The sequence below is a fragment of the Geosmithia morbida genome (assembly GCF_012550715.1).
Source record: "Geosmithia morbida isolate 1262 chromosome Unknown scaffold_26, whole genome shotgun sequence".
NCBI lineage: Eukaryota > Fungi > Ascomycota > Sordariomycetes > Hypocreales > Bionectriaceae > Geosmithia > Geosmithia morbida.
The window spans coordinates 226,269-239,716 of record NW_023336213.1 but is presented as its reverse complement, the minus strand read 5'-3'; the positions used below and the strand labels follow the sequence as shown (position 1 = coordinate 239,716).

The following is a 13,448-nucleotide window of genomic DNA, read 5'->3' as shown; positions in this document are numbered from 1 at the left end:
CAACAATCATCTGACACGAGGGACACGGACAAGCCACGATGCATCACCAGACTCAGCACATCCACTCCCCGGACATGTCTTCTTTCTTGCCATTCCCTCCCTTGGGAAGATGATGAGCAGATCTTGGATGATTTGAGCCCCCCTGAAGTGTTTTGATGACTGATGGAGCTGAACAGTAATGACGCCCAATCTCCTCGCAACCTACCCTATAGGATCATCGCTCCCACAAATTTCCTAGCCACCTATCGTTGCCCCATTGTCGTCATTGTCTGTCTCGGGCCCCCCTCCGCCCCCCCCCAGGAGGTCTCCAGCTTGTCCCTTGAGAGATCGTCGCTGGGGAAAGTGAGCGAGGAAACGAACGAGAAAGAGAAGAAGAAGAAGGAGGCCCATTTCTTCTCTTCTCCCCTCCCCTCCCCTCCCCCCCCCCCCCCCCCCCCCCCCCCCCCCCTTCCCTTCCCCTTCTCTTCTTCGCCGCGCCTCTCCCACCTTCCTTTCTGCCCGACATTTACAGCCACCACGTCACGAAAGCGCTGTCGACAGAGCCTCTCTCCCTCTCCCTCCCTGCTGCCATGTTGCGTTCCCGCCAACGTATCAACCTGGTGGCATTTGCCGTCTGCGCCGTCATCATCCTCGCCTTCTACCATACCATCAGCAACGGTAGTCAAGGGTATGCGGGAGGGCAGCAGCGGCAGCAGCAGCCGGTACCTGCGTCGGCGCCGTCGCCCCAGGATGATGCGACGCACCTAGTCGACATGGTGGTGGCCAGCACAACAAAGGAGAATCTAACGTGGCTAGATGACCACCTCCTGGATTGGAGTAAAAAGATTTACGTGGTTGACGATGCCTCCGCGCCTCTGAGCGTTCCAGTCAACAAGGGGAGGGAAGCCATGGTATTTCTGACGTATGCCTTCTTCTTCTCCTTCTCTCTTCCCTCTTCCTTTTCCCTCTTGCTCCCTCTCCCGTCTCTTCTCCCATCTCCTGTCACCTCCCTCTCTCGAAGGGCGGTCGCAGAATGACTGATCAGATTGCGCAGCTACATCATCGACCACTACGACCGTCTACCCCCCAACATCATCTTCCACCACGCCGAGCGCTTCCAATGGCACAACGACGACCCGGACTACGACGCCCTGCCCCTCCTCAAGAGCTTCCGGCTCGACCGGCTCGCCGACGAGGGCTACGTCAACCTCCGCTGCGCGTGGGTGCTCGGCTGCCCCGTCGAGATCAGACCCCTGGCCGACGAGTCGCCGGCCGCCATCAACGAGCCCGTCACGGCCAAGCGCGTCTACAAGAAGGCCTACGAGGAGCTGTTCCCTGGGGAGCCCGTGCCCGATACCATCGGCGTGGCGTGCTGCTCGCAGTTCGCCGTGCGAAGGGAGGTGATTCGTCGCAGGTCAAAGGCCGATTACCTGCGTTACAGGCAGTGGCTCACCACGTCTCCGTTGGGGGACGAGCTGAGCGGGAGGGTGTTGGAGTATTCATGGCACAGTATGACTCCTTCTCTTCTCCTCTCTCCCCATCTCCTCCTCTGCCCCCTCTCGCAGCAGCAGAGGAAGAGCCTTTTTTTCCCCCCCTTCTTATTTTGCTGACGATGCTATACAAGTCATTTTTGGAAAAGAAGCTGTTCACTGCCCCGACGCCGGAGAGTGCTACTGCCAAAACTACGGTATATGTGGCCTCAAGTGCGACAAGGACAAGTGCCAGGGCCGATATACACTCCCGCCATTTGCTACGCTACCGAAGGAGTGGCCTAGATTAGGGTGGAATGGAGAGGACAGACATTGGGATGGAGAGATGTAAGGGAGGGAGACTCTCGCGTCTGTTGGGAGGTGTTTTGTTTTTCCTCTTTCGTCTTTTTTTTTCTTTTTCTTTTTTTCTTTTTCTTCCCTTTTTCCAAACCTGCATTGAGCCTAGGGACGGCGTTTTCGTGGGGTTTACATCATATGGTAGATAAAACCGGCTACTAGAGGAGTCTTGTCTGTTTGAAGTCTGACAGAGCTTGTGAAGGAAAAAAACTAGATACATTAATTTCTGTTGTCGTCACTGCAGCTTTCCAATCGTCATCAGCCCACGTACACGGAATTACGAGTAAAGGGGAGCTCCTCCCTCCCTCCCCGCCCCCACATTTTCCTCGCCAAGGCCCAAGCTCCTCTCTCTCGATGCACCGAAACTAAACACCATCTTCAATCATCGTCCACTCCCACCTTTCCTCGTCTATGCGTGCATCGGACGGTACCTCCACGGATTCATAGAAAGATATGGAACGCTCACAGCCCTCCCAGGGCAATCTCATGGGTAAAAAAAAAAAAAAAAGATCCCCGAAAAAAAACAATACACATCTCTCCCTGAAATGATGACGCATGCACACACACACACACACAACAGCTCTGACATTTGAACCTCCAGATACCCATGAGCGCCTGGTAGCCGACATCCTCACCCGCTACCGCACCATCCTCATGCTAGCTACCATCCAGGCAGAGGGGGACAAGGCAAATACCAAACCCCAGGCTATAGCCGTGGCCGGCATCTCCTTGCGCATGGAATTTGACGGATTGGTACGTCTGCTTCTACTCTGATCATTCTTCGCAAGTTACACGCAACCCCCCTCCCCCTCCCCCGGCGGAAAGAAAAAAAGAAGAGAGAGAGAGAGAGAGAGAGAGAGAGAGAGAGAGAGATTGAGGATAAAGAGAAGGAAGAAGTAGAAGAAGAAGAAGAAGAAGAAAGAGAGAGAAAAAAGCCCGAGACTAATGAGGAAAAAACAAAAACAAATGAGAGGTACATGCAGTACTCTTCTGTCAAGGAACTACTCTCTCTCTCACGCAAGATGAAGGAACTCTGGGTCTTTGGCCCTCTGGGCGGCGACGACGCAGATGCCCGCGCAAGGAGGGAGGAGCGGATCGAGACGAATGTCGGCCGCGTTGCCGATATGCTCGGCCGTCTTCAGGATGATAAGATGAGGAGCCTCGCCGAGGAGTGGGGGGGATCATGGGCACCTCTAAAGACTGATGGTGGGGAGAACCAGAACCAGAACCAGACTCAGTTGGCGGCTACAGTTTCCACAGCCGACGGGACCGGTGCTGCCTAGAGGGATGAGCCGGTCTTGTCTGGATCGTCTGCCGGTCCTGTCGCCGCGATGGATGTGTCTACGCTCGCTGATGGCATTCGGGATCTCCTTTTATAGTCGGGATGGCGTTTCTCCGAGAATAGCATCGAATCTCCATCTCTCTCCCCCTCCCCCTCCCTGGCTCTTCTCCTTCTCCATACCACGGATGATGCAGATGATTTATATGTGTTATACTTGCTTCAATCTCGATGACTCCTTCTCTCTATATATGACCTCTGATACGTGTTCGTACACACTAACCCTCTCCACCCTCGGGATCCTCCTCGTCCTCGTCGCCCAGCTGTTGATCGACATTCTGCTGCTCCTTGGTATTGGAGATGACGGCCGACTTCATACCGCCGGCCGTGACCCACAGAAAGTGGTTCTGCTTGAACTGGTCAATCTGGTTGAAGAAGGCATGGAAGCTGTCGACACTTTTGCGTTAGCATTTCCAACGTCCGAGTTGAATCCAAAAAAAAAAAAAAAAAAAAAGAGAAGAGAGAGAAGGAACGAGGGAGAGGAAAGTGGCGGGTGTGCAGCATACGCATTCTCGCGCTCCTCGGACTCGAAGATGCGGTTATAGATGTGCTCATTCTTGAAAGCCAGCAGCTTATCCTCGTACTTGGAAAAGTCGATCGTCTCTCTGCCGAGGGACTCGGTGGCCCTCTTGTTGTACTGCTCAAACACGGGCCGCTCGAGCAGGAGGCCCAGGCCGGGGGCCTTGGGGATGGCCATCTTCTGGCGCCCGTAGCTCTCGTCGACGCGCTCGAGCGGGGTGCCGCACCGGACCATCAGGCTGGCCAGCCCGACCATCTTGCGGATCTGGTGCATCATGAAGCTCTGGCCGTGGACCTTGAGGGACAGCCACTCGGTGTCGCCGATGATGATGGGCGTGGGGTTGACGACGAACGACTTGATGTGGCGCTTGGCCGAGGGGTCGTCGAAGGACTTCTGCACCGTGTAGTTGTGGAAGTTGTGCGTGGCCTCGTAGCGGGACAGGACGGCCTGCAGGCGCGCGAGGCGGCCCCCGGACACGCGGTACCGCCGCTTGGCGCCCACGTACGCGGCCTTGAGGTCGCGGAGGGCGAAGTCGAGCGGTCCCAGCTGGCGCTTCTTCGGCTGGAAGGTCTCGAGGGCGATGCCCGTCTGGGGCTCCATGGTCTTGCCGGCCCTGCCGTCTTCCTCGTCACCCTGCTCCTGCTCCTGCTCCTGCTCCTGCTCCTGCTCCTGCTCCTCGCTCTCCTCGTCGGCGGCGTGCACCCGCTCGAGGACCTGGGACCTGATGTCTGGGTCCAGGCTGTCGAGGACGGGCTTGATGTCCTCCTCCTCGACCGCGGCCCAGAAGTCGGCGACGTCGGCGTCCAGCTCGGCCAGGGTGTCGGCGTAGCCGTTCTCGCGCGCCAGCTCCGGCACCATCCTGCCCAGGTACGTGTTCGGGTGGGGCGGCAGCAGGCAGTAGCTGGGCATGAGGTACTCGTACCATCGCGAGTCGCAGCCCTGGTAGCAGCTGAAGGAGTTGTTCGTGCGCTGGATGCCCCAGACGCGGATCTGGTCGGGCAGGTGGCCGTTGATGCGGTCGACGAGGGTCGGGTCTACGGCGCCGCTGTCGCCGGGGTCGTCGACGATGAGCTTGAGGCTGATGATGTTGCCGGCCGCGTGCACGCCCTTGTCGGTGCGGGCGCAGCGCACCAGGCTCGACTTGCGCGGGTCGTTGGCGTTGGCCTTGGAGATGGCGCCGGCACGGATGAAGGACCGGAACAGGTCACGCTCGATGGTGGCCTCGTCGCCGTTGATCTGCATCCCCCGGTATCCCGTGCCCGAGTAGCCGATCATGACGGCCACCTTGCGCTTCGGCCGCTTCTCCTCGGCCGCGATCTCCTCCTCGGTGAAGAAGGGGTTAGGCTTGGGAGGGATCTCCTCGCCGTCCTTGTTCACCTTGCGACGCTTGCGCTCGTGGTAGTCTGCTGCTCGGCCCTTTCTAGATTCTGGTTGTCAGGGTCCCTGAGCGTTGGCAAAGATGTTCTCGCTGTACAAGAGGGGGAGAGGGATTTGGAAGGGGGAAAAAAAAAGAAAAAAAAATATATATATATATATATATATATAAAATGAAAAAAAAAGAAGGGGAGAGATGGGAAGAAGACTTACTCCCACTCCGCCCGACCCTTTTCTCGGTTCTTGCCCATCCTTGATCGCTTGTGACCGCTGTGTCGAGGATTCCTGTACTCTTGCTGCTGCTGCTGCCGCTGCTCGTCTGCCGCAGACCCAGACGCATCATCGGGCGCGTCGCCAGCAGCATTGGGGCGCGGCTGGCTGTCAGCTGGAGGGTCCTGGGTACCGGCCATGATCGCATATCCTCCCACCCTGTTTCGATGCGTATCAGGTATCAGGTTGTAGGTTGGTGAAGGGTGGGCAGGTCCCTTGTGGAGATGTTGGTGATGGTGGTTGGTGATGTATTTTTTTCTTTTTTTCTCTTCTCGGTCTGCTCCACTACGAAAGAGCGATTGAGGAGGGGGGGGAGGGGGATCCACAATGGAGCTCTTATCTGGTACTAATCCAGCATACTACTGACAGTAGCAGTACTAGTCCTCACGACGACGTACTCGTACATGGAAAATTGATTGATATATATCCCAAGTCCAGTCAGCGCTGTTTCCCGTTGATCCCAATCTGTTCCATAGCATCATTGCTCCGTTACGAGAACAAGCCGAACCCAGACAGAGGAGAGAAAGACCATGTAGTAAGTAGTGCATCATTCTGAATTATCGGAAAACAGCTCTGTGTCGGACAGACAGAACTCGGACATGAAGTGTGCAAACTGCCAAGCCGTACAGTCCTCGGGCTGCTCCGTCGTCGCGCACGAGATGTCGTCACATCGGGGCGGCAACGATCCATGCCCGTCCTCGTCACTCTCGTTGTCAGGGTTGTCGGCTCTCGATCCGTCGACTATCAGCGCGGACTCTTGCATGGGTGACAGTGCCGACGTAGCAGCCGGGGCGCTGGGATGTGATGGCATGACGACGATGTCGGGGTCGTGTGTTGGAGTTGCGGCCGGCTTCGGAGCGCTCCTGCTGCTCGATCCCCTAAGCAGTCAGCCCTGTACATCCGTCTTGACGGGCAACAGAAAGACGAGAGAGATGCTGTGGCTTGGCTTGTAGGGCGGAGGGGCAAGACCTACTCCCTCTCATCACTCTTCATGGCGTCAATCTTGGAAGCAACTCCACCGACGATCAGAGCGACGGTGCTGACGACCACGACGGACGCCATGATCCGTATAAACGTCACCTTCCGAGCCTTCGCCTTGCCCTTCTTGGTCAGACCGCCTGACTCGGTGCGGTTGGCATCTTGGTATACGGGCGGTGCACCCTCATAGTTGTACTCGGGGGGTAGACTGAAGTTGCGGGTGCGGTGGAAGCCTTCGATGTTGTCGGTTGAAGGGTCGTGAGCGGGGGGGCTCTGCAAGAGGTTCATCGTGTGTGTATCCTCTCTGATGATTCCTCTGAATGGCTGTTTGACGGTCGGGAGAGAAAGACTCTTCTTCTTTTTTCTTTTTTTGGGTGGCTCTCCCTACGATTTGGTTCTTCGAATTGAGATGGATTAAAGGTCATGCAACCTCCGATGGCCAGGTGGCAGAGCCGACTACGACCACAGCGTTCCTCTTTCCCCCCTTGATGGAAATTCGGGTCCCTCCAAGGGGAGGGGTGCTGGGAGAGAGCAGGAGTGGCGATCTAGGAGGAAGAGAGGAGAGACAGTGTTTAGATTTTAATGTATCAACGTATGGACCTGATCTGGACCGTCTCGTCCTTTCCTCTCCTCTAGCTGATACAGGAGAGATTTGCGGCCGACACAGCACAGACAGACGGGACGAAAGAAGAAGACGAAGAAGAGAGCTGTTGAAGAGGAAGAAGAAGAAAAAGAGACACATGAAGAGGAGATGGAACGGCAGATGTCTGGTCAGGAAAGAAGGGAAGACTGGGCCGTCGGCATACCATGGTCTTGATGGCAGGCTCTCGATGAGATACGCCTCCCTCCGGTATGGAGGTGGTGAGACAGGCATGATGTGATTCGTGATGAGAGGTGAGGATGTACTGGTCCGATGGTCAGAAGCACGATACGCTCCAAAACTCATACGCTCATATGAGTGAGGGAACGAACGACAAGAAGAAGCGTTGTAAAGAAAATAAAGATAAAGGATTAAAAAAAATAGAGAGAGAGGATAAACCGATGTCTAGGATGACCCGTAGATTGGATGAATTGTGCCTCCAAGTTGCAAGGTGATCCATGGTGTCGCCTCCTATCCACTTATCCGTATACTCTGATCTCTACGGTATCGCACATCTGTGGGTGATCGTTCAGTTGACCGCTGTACCAGGGAGCATCAGTGTGCAGATATTATGCGTATGTATGGTTGACCCGCCGGGACTTGTGTGTGTGTGTCTCACATCCCTCTCCCTCACTTTCTACCTCTCTCTCTCCCTCTCTCTCGTAATTAGCTCCCGGCCTTTTTGAGTTCGAACGGTGCTGTGCATCTCTGAGTTGACAGGCGTCATCTAGAACCGGAAGATGCAAATCTGTCTCACATCTCTCCACTCCCACCAGTCTCAGCCCGAGGATAGCGGAAGCATGAGCAGCAGGACGGATCGAACCAGGGCAGGCATCGCTGGGCAGACTGAGCCAGGTCAGAGACGAGAAGTCGTGGCGTGATGGGGGAGGAACCGAGGCTGGCTGAGCGCAGCTCTGCTGGCAGGCTGGCAGGCACACGGGTACTGACCCTACTCCGCGCATCGTATGGCCATACTCCGCAAGTTCCGAGCTCGTCGCTGTCTGGGCTCTCTGGAGACTGAGAGGGTACTTGCTAAAAGGGGTTGATGGTGTCAACTAGGTGCAGTTACTCGCAATGAGCAGATGGTATGAGGGCATTATCGCCGTACGAGACCGAGATTGGACGGGAATTCCTCCTGGTCTTATCAAGGGGGGGAGGGTTCGAGGCCTCGACTCTCCTTCCGCCTGGGACGTCTGATTGCCGTCGTGTCGACAAGCCATGCATCACACCACGTCACGAAGACATACATATATGTATACATGCGATATACATGATACGAGCAGTACCATAGAGAGAGCATCACGACGCACAGCTTCATCAGCGTACCCTGTACACCGCATCGGGACGGATCCTCTGCATCCCCGGAATCCTGGTGGAGGTTACTGTCATCCGTGGAAATGTCATTCGTGGAAAATCGTACATCTTTCAGCAAGGAAAGAATTGAAAGGAAAAGGGTTCAAGTCGGTGTAACATGTCGTCCGAAGGTTGAAACTGCGCGTGGATCTCACCAGTCATTGGGTTTTTCTGGGGATTGCATGTTGCATGGGCCTCGTCACGTAATCCGCTATACGTGTCAGTGTCTAGAGGGAGATTAACAACCGGATCATCAGCATGTCCAGTAGTTTATTAATAGTCTATCTGTAGAAGCGCCGGACAGAAAGAAAAAATAGAGAAAAAGAAAAAGAAAAAGCAGGGAGTGCGGTACGCTGAGTGATGAGTGCAGTCGGCGGACTCTGATTGTGGCTGTGCATAGACGTTTGGGGACGATAGTGCAATCAACCAAGCAAGCGATCATGCCATAGGGAACCGAGAAGAGGCAGATAGCACCATGATCTGGCCTATACCGAGGACTTGGACGGCTTAACCGGAAGTAGAGAGGGAGAGAGGGATAGAGGGATAGAGGGATAGAGGGAGAGAGAGTGTGTGTGTGTGACTGCATATGCGTGAGCGACTCCCGGTTTGCCATTAGCGTTTCAATTACCGATGAGCGTCATGCAATACGTCCGAGCCATTGCGGCACCACCACCGGCCCCTTTCTTTCATCATCATTCAGGAGAGAGAGAGAGAGGGAGTAGGAGGAGGAGAAAGAAAAGGAGAAGAAGGGGTGGGAGCCATTCGGGAGAGTGCTCAGTACATGTACGTACCCGTCAACTCACGACGAACTTGGAATGATTGATATTGATTACCGAGACATCGTATTATTTATCACCACGCCCCCCCCCTCCCCCTTTCCCCCCCGGGCGGGACATTCCCCCGGGCGGGACCTCCCCCGGGCTCTTCCAGGCTATCGGGGTCGATAGCCGCCCGTCGGTCGCTGGTGAGCTGGTGAGGTGCTCGCAGTCTTACCAGAGCGGAAATGCAGGGTAGATGACTTTCTCGAGTAGGAAACGGCGGGAATGACGAGCTCTGGTGACAGCCAAGAGGGAAAGAAGGGATTTTGCATCGAACCCGCAATTCAACCAGATTCCAGCGTATCGGCGGATGTCCAGGGGGGGGGGGAGGGCAATCCGGCTCGTCGGTGCGGGGCAATCGTCTCAAAAGGGCTGGTCCCAAATGGCTCGTTCGCGGTGGGATAACGCCATGAGCATACTGTAAGTCGTGATTGCAGGCTGTGCGCGCACAGCTGGCCACGACGAAAATCAGGGGAGTCGTCTGGGGGAGGGAGGGATTTCCCCCGGAGAGTATAGGCTCCGTACCTCCTCTGCAGCTGAGGGCATGCCGCGCGGTATGGAGATGAAGATGAGAGAGATGTTTTCTCTCTCTCTCTCTTATCTCGGTCGTATCATCTGTAGATTGTCACCGTGATGGTCTTGGGAGTGCTCTCACATGTACTGTTATTCGCATTCTCATCTTGTCGTGGTCCGTGGGACGGTACATGTACGGGTAGAGGATCAGAAGGGGCCCGGGGCATGAGAAGGGAAAAAAAAAAAAGGCATTAGTATGTGTACACGTAAATGCACAGACGAATTGCGTCAGACGACCCTGGAATGGAATGGCCTGTACCCCGGGCTCCGCTGGGGTTTAAGGGGGGGTACAGCCCCCTATATTCCCTGTAATCGACGCGAATCCAGGTCACGAGGCCCTATAAACTGCCCATCCATAGCCCTATGGCGTGTGCGTGTCTGTGCGTGTCCTGTCCAGAGTGTCGGCCCCCGAGCACCGAAGCCGGCCGTTCGCACCTGCCCCGCCGACAGCCGCCCCGCCTGCCTGATGGCCTAATGGCACAATTGGCCGTCGACATTCGCCATCCATCAAAACATCCTCCACGCCTCGTCCTTGTCCCTCGAGACTCCGACCGTCAAGGCTGTCAGGGTCGACCGTTCAACAAGGGGAAAGAAAGAGAAGAGACAAAGTTGCCTTCTTGACCCGGTCCCGACTCGAGAGGATCATATTAACCTTTCTGTCGCCATATCAGACACACGCAAACAACTTCCCCTCTCTTCCTCCCCTTTATATCCTTCGAAGTCTCCTTCATCTTATCCGACCTCTCCTCTGCTGCATCTCGCGTGCAGGTCACGCAATCGATCGACCTACTTGCCTCAGCCCAGTCATCACCAACCTAACCACACACACACACAAAATCTGACCGCCTCGTCTGATCCGAAAGAGAATAAACAAAAAGGAGGGAAGAAGGAAAGAGAAGATCGGTCTGAGGGGGGAGGATAACTTATTATCTGTTCTCTCTCCTTCTGCAGAATCTCTCCTCTCGAATCCTCCTCCTTTTTTTCTTTTTTCTTTCTTCTTTTCCTTCTTCAGAGAGAGAGAGAGAGAGAGTGCGTGTGTATGTGTGTATGAGTGTATGTGATTCATACCCGACAATAATGACACCATCGCCCGCCATGGACTCGGTCCACCAGAAAAGCTTCGACGCCTTCAAGACGACGACACCGCCCCTCGATATAGACGCCACCATGGCTCCCTCGCCCCCCCTCACACTTGCCGGCGACGATGTCCCCGCCGCCCCTCAATCTCAGCAGCAGCAGCAGCAGCAGCAGCAGCCCTCCAAGGAGAACTGTGACAGGAGGCGGCCGGAGGATGAAGAGGACGCCTCCCGCTTCGTCAAGATGCGCGGGGACCTTGTTGGGAAGCACGTCAGCCCTTTCCTCAAGGAGCACATACCCGGACAGTACGCTCCCGTCGGCAAGCAGCAGGCCGACGATGCCGCCGACGACACAAAGGACTCTGCTGCCGTCCAGGCCAAGGATCCCAACACTCGCTTCTGCTACCGTCACCGTCCAGACTCCAAATGTCGTCGTGCCGCCGACGAGACCAAGATGGGCATGATTCAGAGGGTATGATCTCTGCCCCCCCCCCCCACGCATCTCTTCTACCTCTTCCCTTCTCCCCCCTTCCCCAGCTCCCCCCTCTCCCCAACACCACGCACACGACGCAGCGCACACGGACATGCTCACATCCACACACGTGCACGCGCACGCAGGACACTGCAGACACGCTGACACCCAAACAGGACCTCAACAGCCTCTCCAACGCCGACCAGCAGGCCATCACCCACGTCTGGTCCCTCTTCTCTGCCGCCCCTTCCAAGCATCGCGAGCTTATGCTCCAGGGCATCATCGCCCAGTGCTGCTTCCCCCAGCTCTCCACCGTCTCCCGCGAGGTCCACGAGCAGCTGAAGATCGACTTCCTGACCGCCCTGCCCCCGGAGCTCTCCTACAAGATCCTGTGCTCCCTCGACACCGTCTCGCTCTGCAAGGCTGCTCAGGTTAGCCGTCGCTGGCGTGACCTGGCCGACGACGATGTCGTCTGGCACCGCATGTGCGAGCAGCACATTGACCGCAAGTGCACCAAGTGTGGCTGGGGCCTGCCTCTCCTCGAGAAGAAGAAGCTGGCTGCCTGGAGCCGACACCACAAGACGCACCACCCCCGTGCCGCGTCCGCGTCCGAGCCCGCCCGAGACGCCTGCGGCGCCCGATCCGACGGCGCCCCCCGCTCCCCCCCGACGCCCGGCTCGAGCAAGCGCCGCCTGGACGGCGGAGACGACGAGAGCCGCGGCTCCGCCTCGGCCAAGAGGCCGCGCCTCGATCCCGCCCCCAAGTCGGCCTCGCAGCTCGAGGTCGTCGCCAAGGTCAGGCCCTGGAAGGACGTCTACCGTGACCGCTTCAAGGTCGGCTACAACTGGAAGGCCGGCCGCTGCTCCATCAGGACGTTCAGGGGCCACGATAACGGCGTGACGTGCCTGCAGTTCGACCACAACATCCTGGCCACGGGTTCCTACGACGCCACCATCAAGATCTGGAACATCGAGACCGGCGAGGTCATGCGCACCCTGCGCGGTCACACGTCGACCGTCCGCACCCTGCAGTTTGACGAGTCCAAGCTCATCAGCGGCAGCTTCGACAAGACCATCAAGATCTGGAACTGGCAGACGGGCGAGTGCCTCAGCACCCTGCAGTGCCACACCGACGGCGTCCTGTCGGTCCACTACATGGACAGCACCCTGGCCTCGGGGTCCATCGACAAGACGGTCAAGATCTTCAACTTTGACACGAAGCAGACCTTCTGCCTGCGCGGCCACACCGACTGGGTCAACCACGTCCGCATCGACTCGGCCTCGCGAACCGTCCTCTCGGCCTCGGATGACCTCACCATCAAGCTGTGGGACCTCGACACCAAGCACTGCATCAAGACGTACAGGGGCCACGTCGGCCAGGTCCAGCAGGTGCTCCCCATGCCCGACGACTTCGAGCCCGACGACGTGCCCGACGCGGTCGACGGGAACAACGACGGCGTGTCGGTCCACAGCCGCCAGAGCGCCTCCCCCACCCCCGAGGGCGGCGCCGCCGACGAGCGGGTGGCCTACGGTCCCACCTTCGTCTCGGACAGGTCGAGGCCCCTCCCGCCCCGATACATGCTCAGCGGCGGCCTGGACAACACGGTGCGCCTCTGGGACACGGCCACGGGCAGGTGCATCCGCAGCATGTTCGGCCACGTCGAGGGCATCTGGGGCCTCGTCGGCGACACCCTCCGCGTCGTCACCGGAGCCAACGACTCCATGACCAAGATCTGGGAGCCTCGTTCGGGCAAGTGTGAGCGGAGCTTCACCGGTCACGCCGGCCCCGTCACCTGCGTTGGCCTGAGCGACAGCCGCATGGCCAGCGGCAGCGAAGACGGAGAGGTTCGGCTGTACAGCTTCGATGGGGACACCCTCGAGGAGAGGGGCGTACCCTCTTGATCTCTCGGCTGCTGCACCGTCCCTTCTCCTCTCGACTTTTCTTCTTCTTTTTCTCCTTGCGTCTTTGGACGACTCTTCTGCCTCTAGATCTATCTGCCGTCCCTGCGATTTCTCTCCTTTCCTCTCTCTTCTTCTTTTCCCTCCCCTCTTTTTCCGACAGTTTTTGTTTGTTTTTGTTATACTGGTCTGGCTGCATGGTGTTATAGCAAAGGGATGTTTATGATGATGATACCAAGGAGTTTCCATTCCCATTCCCAGCAAGGACAATATGGCACCACGAATCGGCGTTGGATGATTTCTTTCACTTATTTTTCTTGTTTCAATCAAAA

At 56.9% G+C, this 13,448-nt stretch overlaps 5 protein-coding genes across 5 annotated transcripts; 3 read left to right on the top strand and 2 right to left on the bottom strand.

Annotated features, from left to right (window-relative positions):
- Positions 1-569: 569 nt before the first annotated feature.
- GMORB2_4847 (Protein of unknown function (DUF3431)) lies at positions 570-1,800 on the top strand (the record flags this gene model as incomplete). The annotated part of the gene is made up of 3 exons (XM_035466821.1): positions 570-901; positions 1,025-1,488; positions 1,622-1,800. The coding sequence occupies 3 exons, from the start codon at positions 570-572 to the stop codon at positions 1,798-1,800; spliced, it is 975 nt and encodes a 324-aa protein (XP_035317980.1).
- Positions 1,801-2,258: 458 nt separating this feature from the next.
- GMORB2_4846 (Surfeit locus protein 5 subunit 22 of Mediator complex) lies at positions 2,259-3,088 on the top strand (the record flags this gene model as incomplete). Its single annotated transcript, XM_035466820.1, has 3 exons — positions 2,259-2,295; positions 2,386-2,558; positions 2,789-3,088. 3 exons carry the CDS (start codon positions 2,259-2,261, stop codon positions 3,086-3,088), a joined length of 510 nt encoding a protein of 169 aa, XP_035317979.1.
- Positions 3,089-3,362: 274 nt separating this feature from the next.
- GMORB2_4845 (tRNA pseudouridine38-40 synthase) lies at positions 3,363-5,448 on the bottom strand (the record flags this gene model as incomplete). Its single annotated transcript, XM_035466819.1, has 3 exons — positions 3,363-3,540; positions 3,651-5,084; positions 5,252-5,448. 3 exons carry the CDS (start codon positions 5,446-5,448, stop codon positions 3,363-3,365), a joined length of 1,809 nt encoding a protein of 602 aa, XP_035317978.1.
- A 407-nt stretch (positions 5,449-5,855) lies between these two features.
- GMORB2_4844 (uncharacterized protein) lies at positions 5,856-7,888 on the bottom strand (the record flags this gene model as incomplete). The annotated part of the gene is made up of 3 exons (XM_035466818.1): positions 5,856-6,186; positions 6,282-6,519; positions 7,684-7,888. 3 exons carry the CDS (start codon positions 7,886-7,888, stop codon positions 5,856-5,858), a joined length of 774 nt encoding a protein of 257 aa, XP_035317977.1.
- A 2,859-nt stretch (positions 7,889-10,747) lies between these two features.
- On the top strand, positions 10,748-13,119 carry GMORB2_4843 (F-box and WD-40 domain protein MET30; the record flags this gene model as incomplete). Its single annotated transcript, XM_035466817.1, has 2 exons — positions 10,748-11,218; positions 11,395-13,119. The coding sequence occupies 2 exons, from the start codon at positions 10,748-10,750 to the stop codon at positions 13,117-13,119; spliced, it is 2,196 nt and encodes a 731-aa protein (XP_035317976.1).
- Between the last annotated feature and the right edge of the window lie 329 nt (positions 13,120-13,448).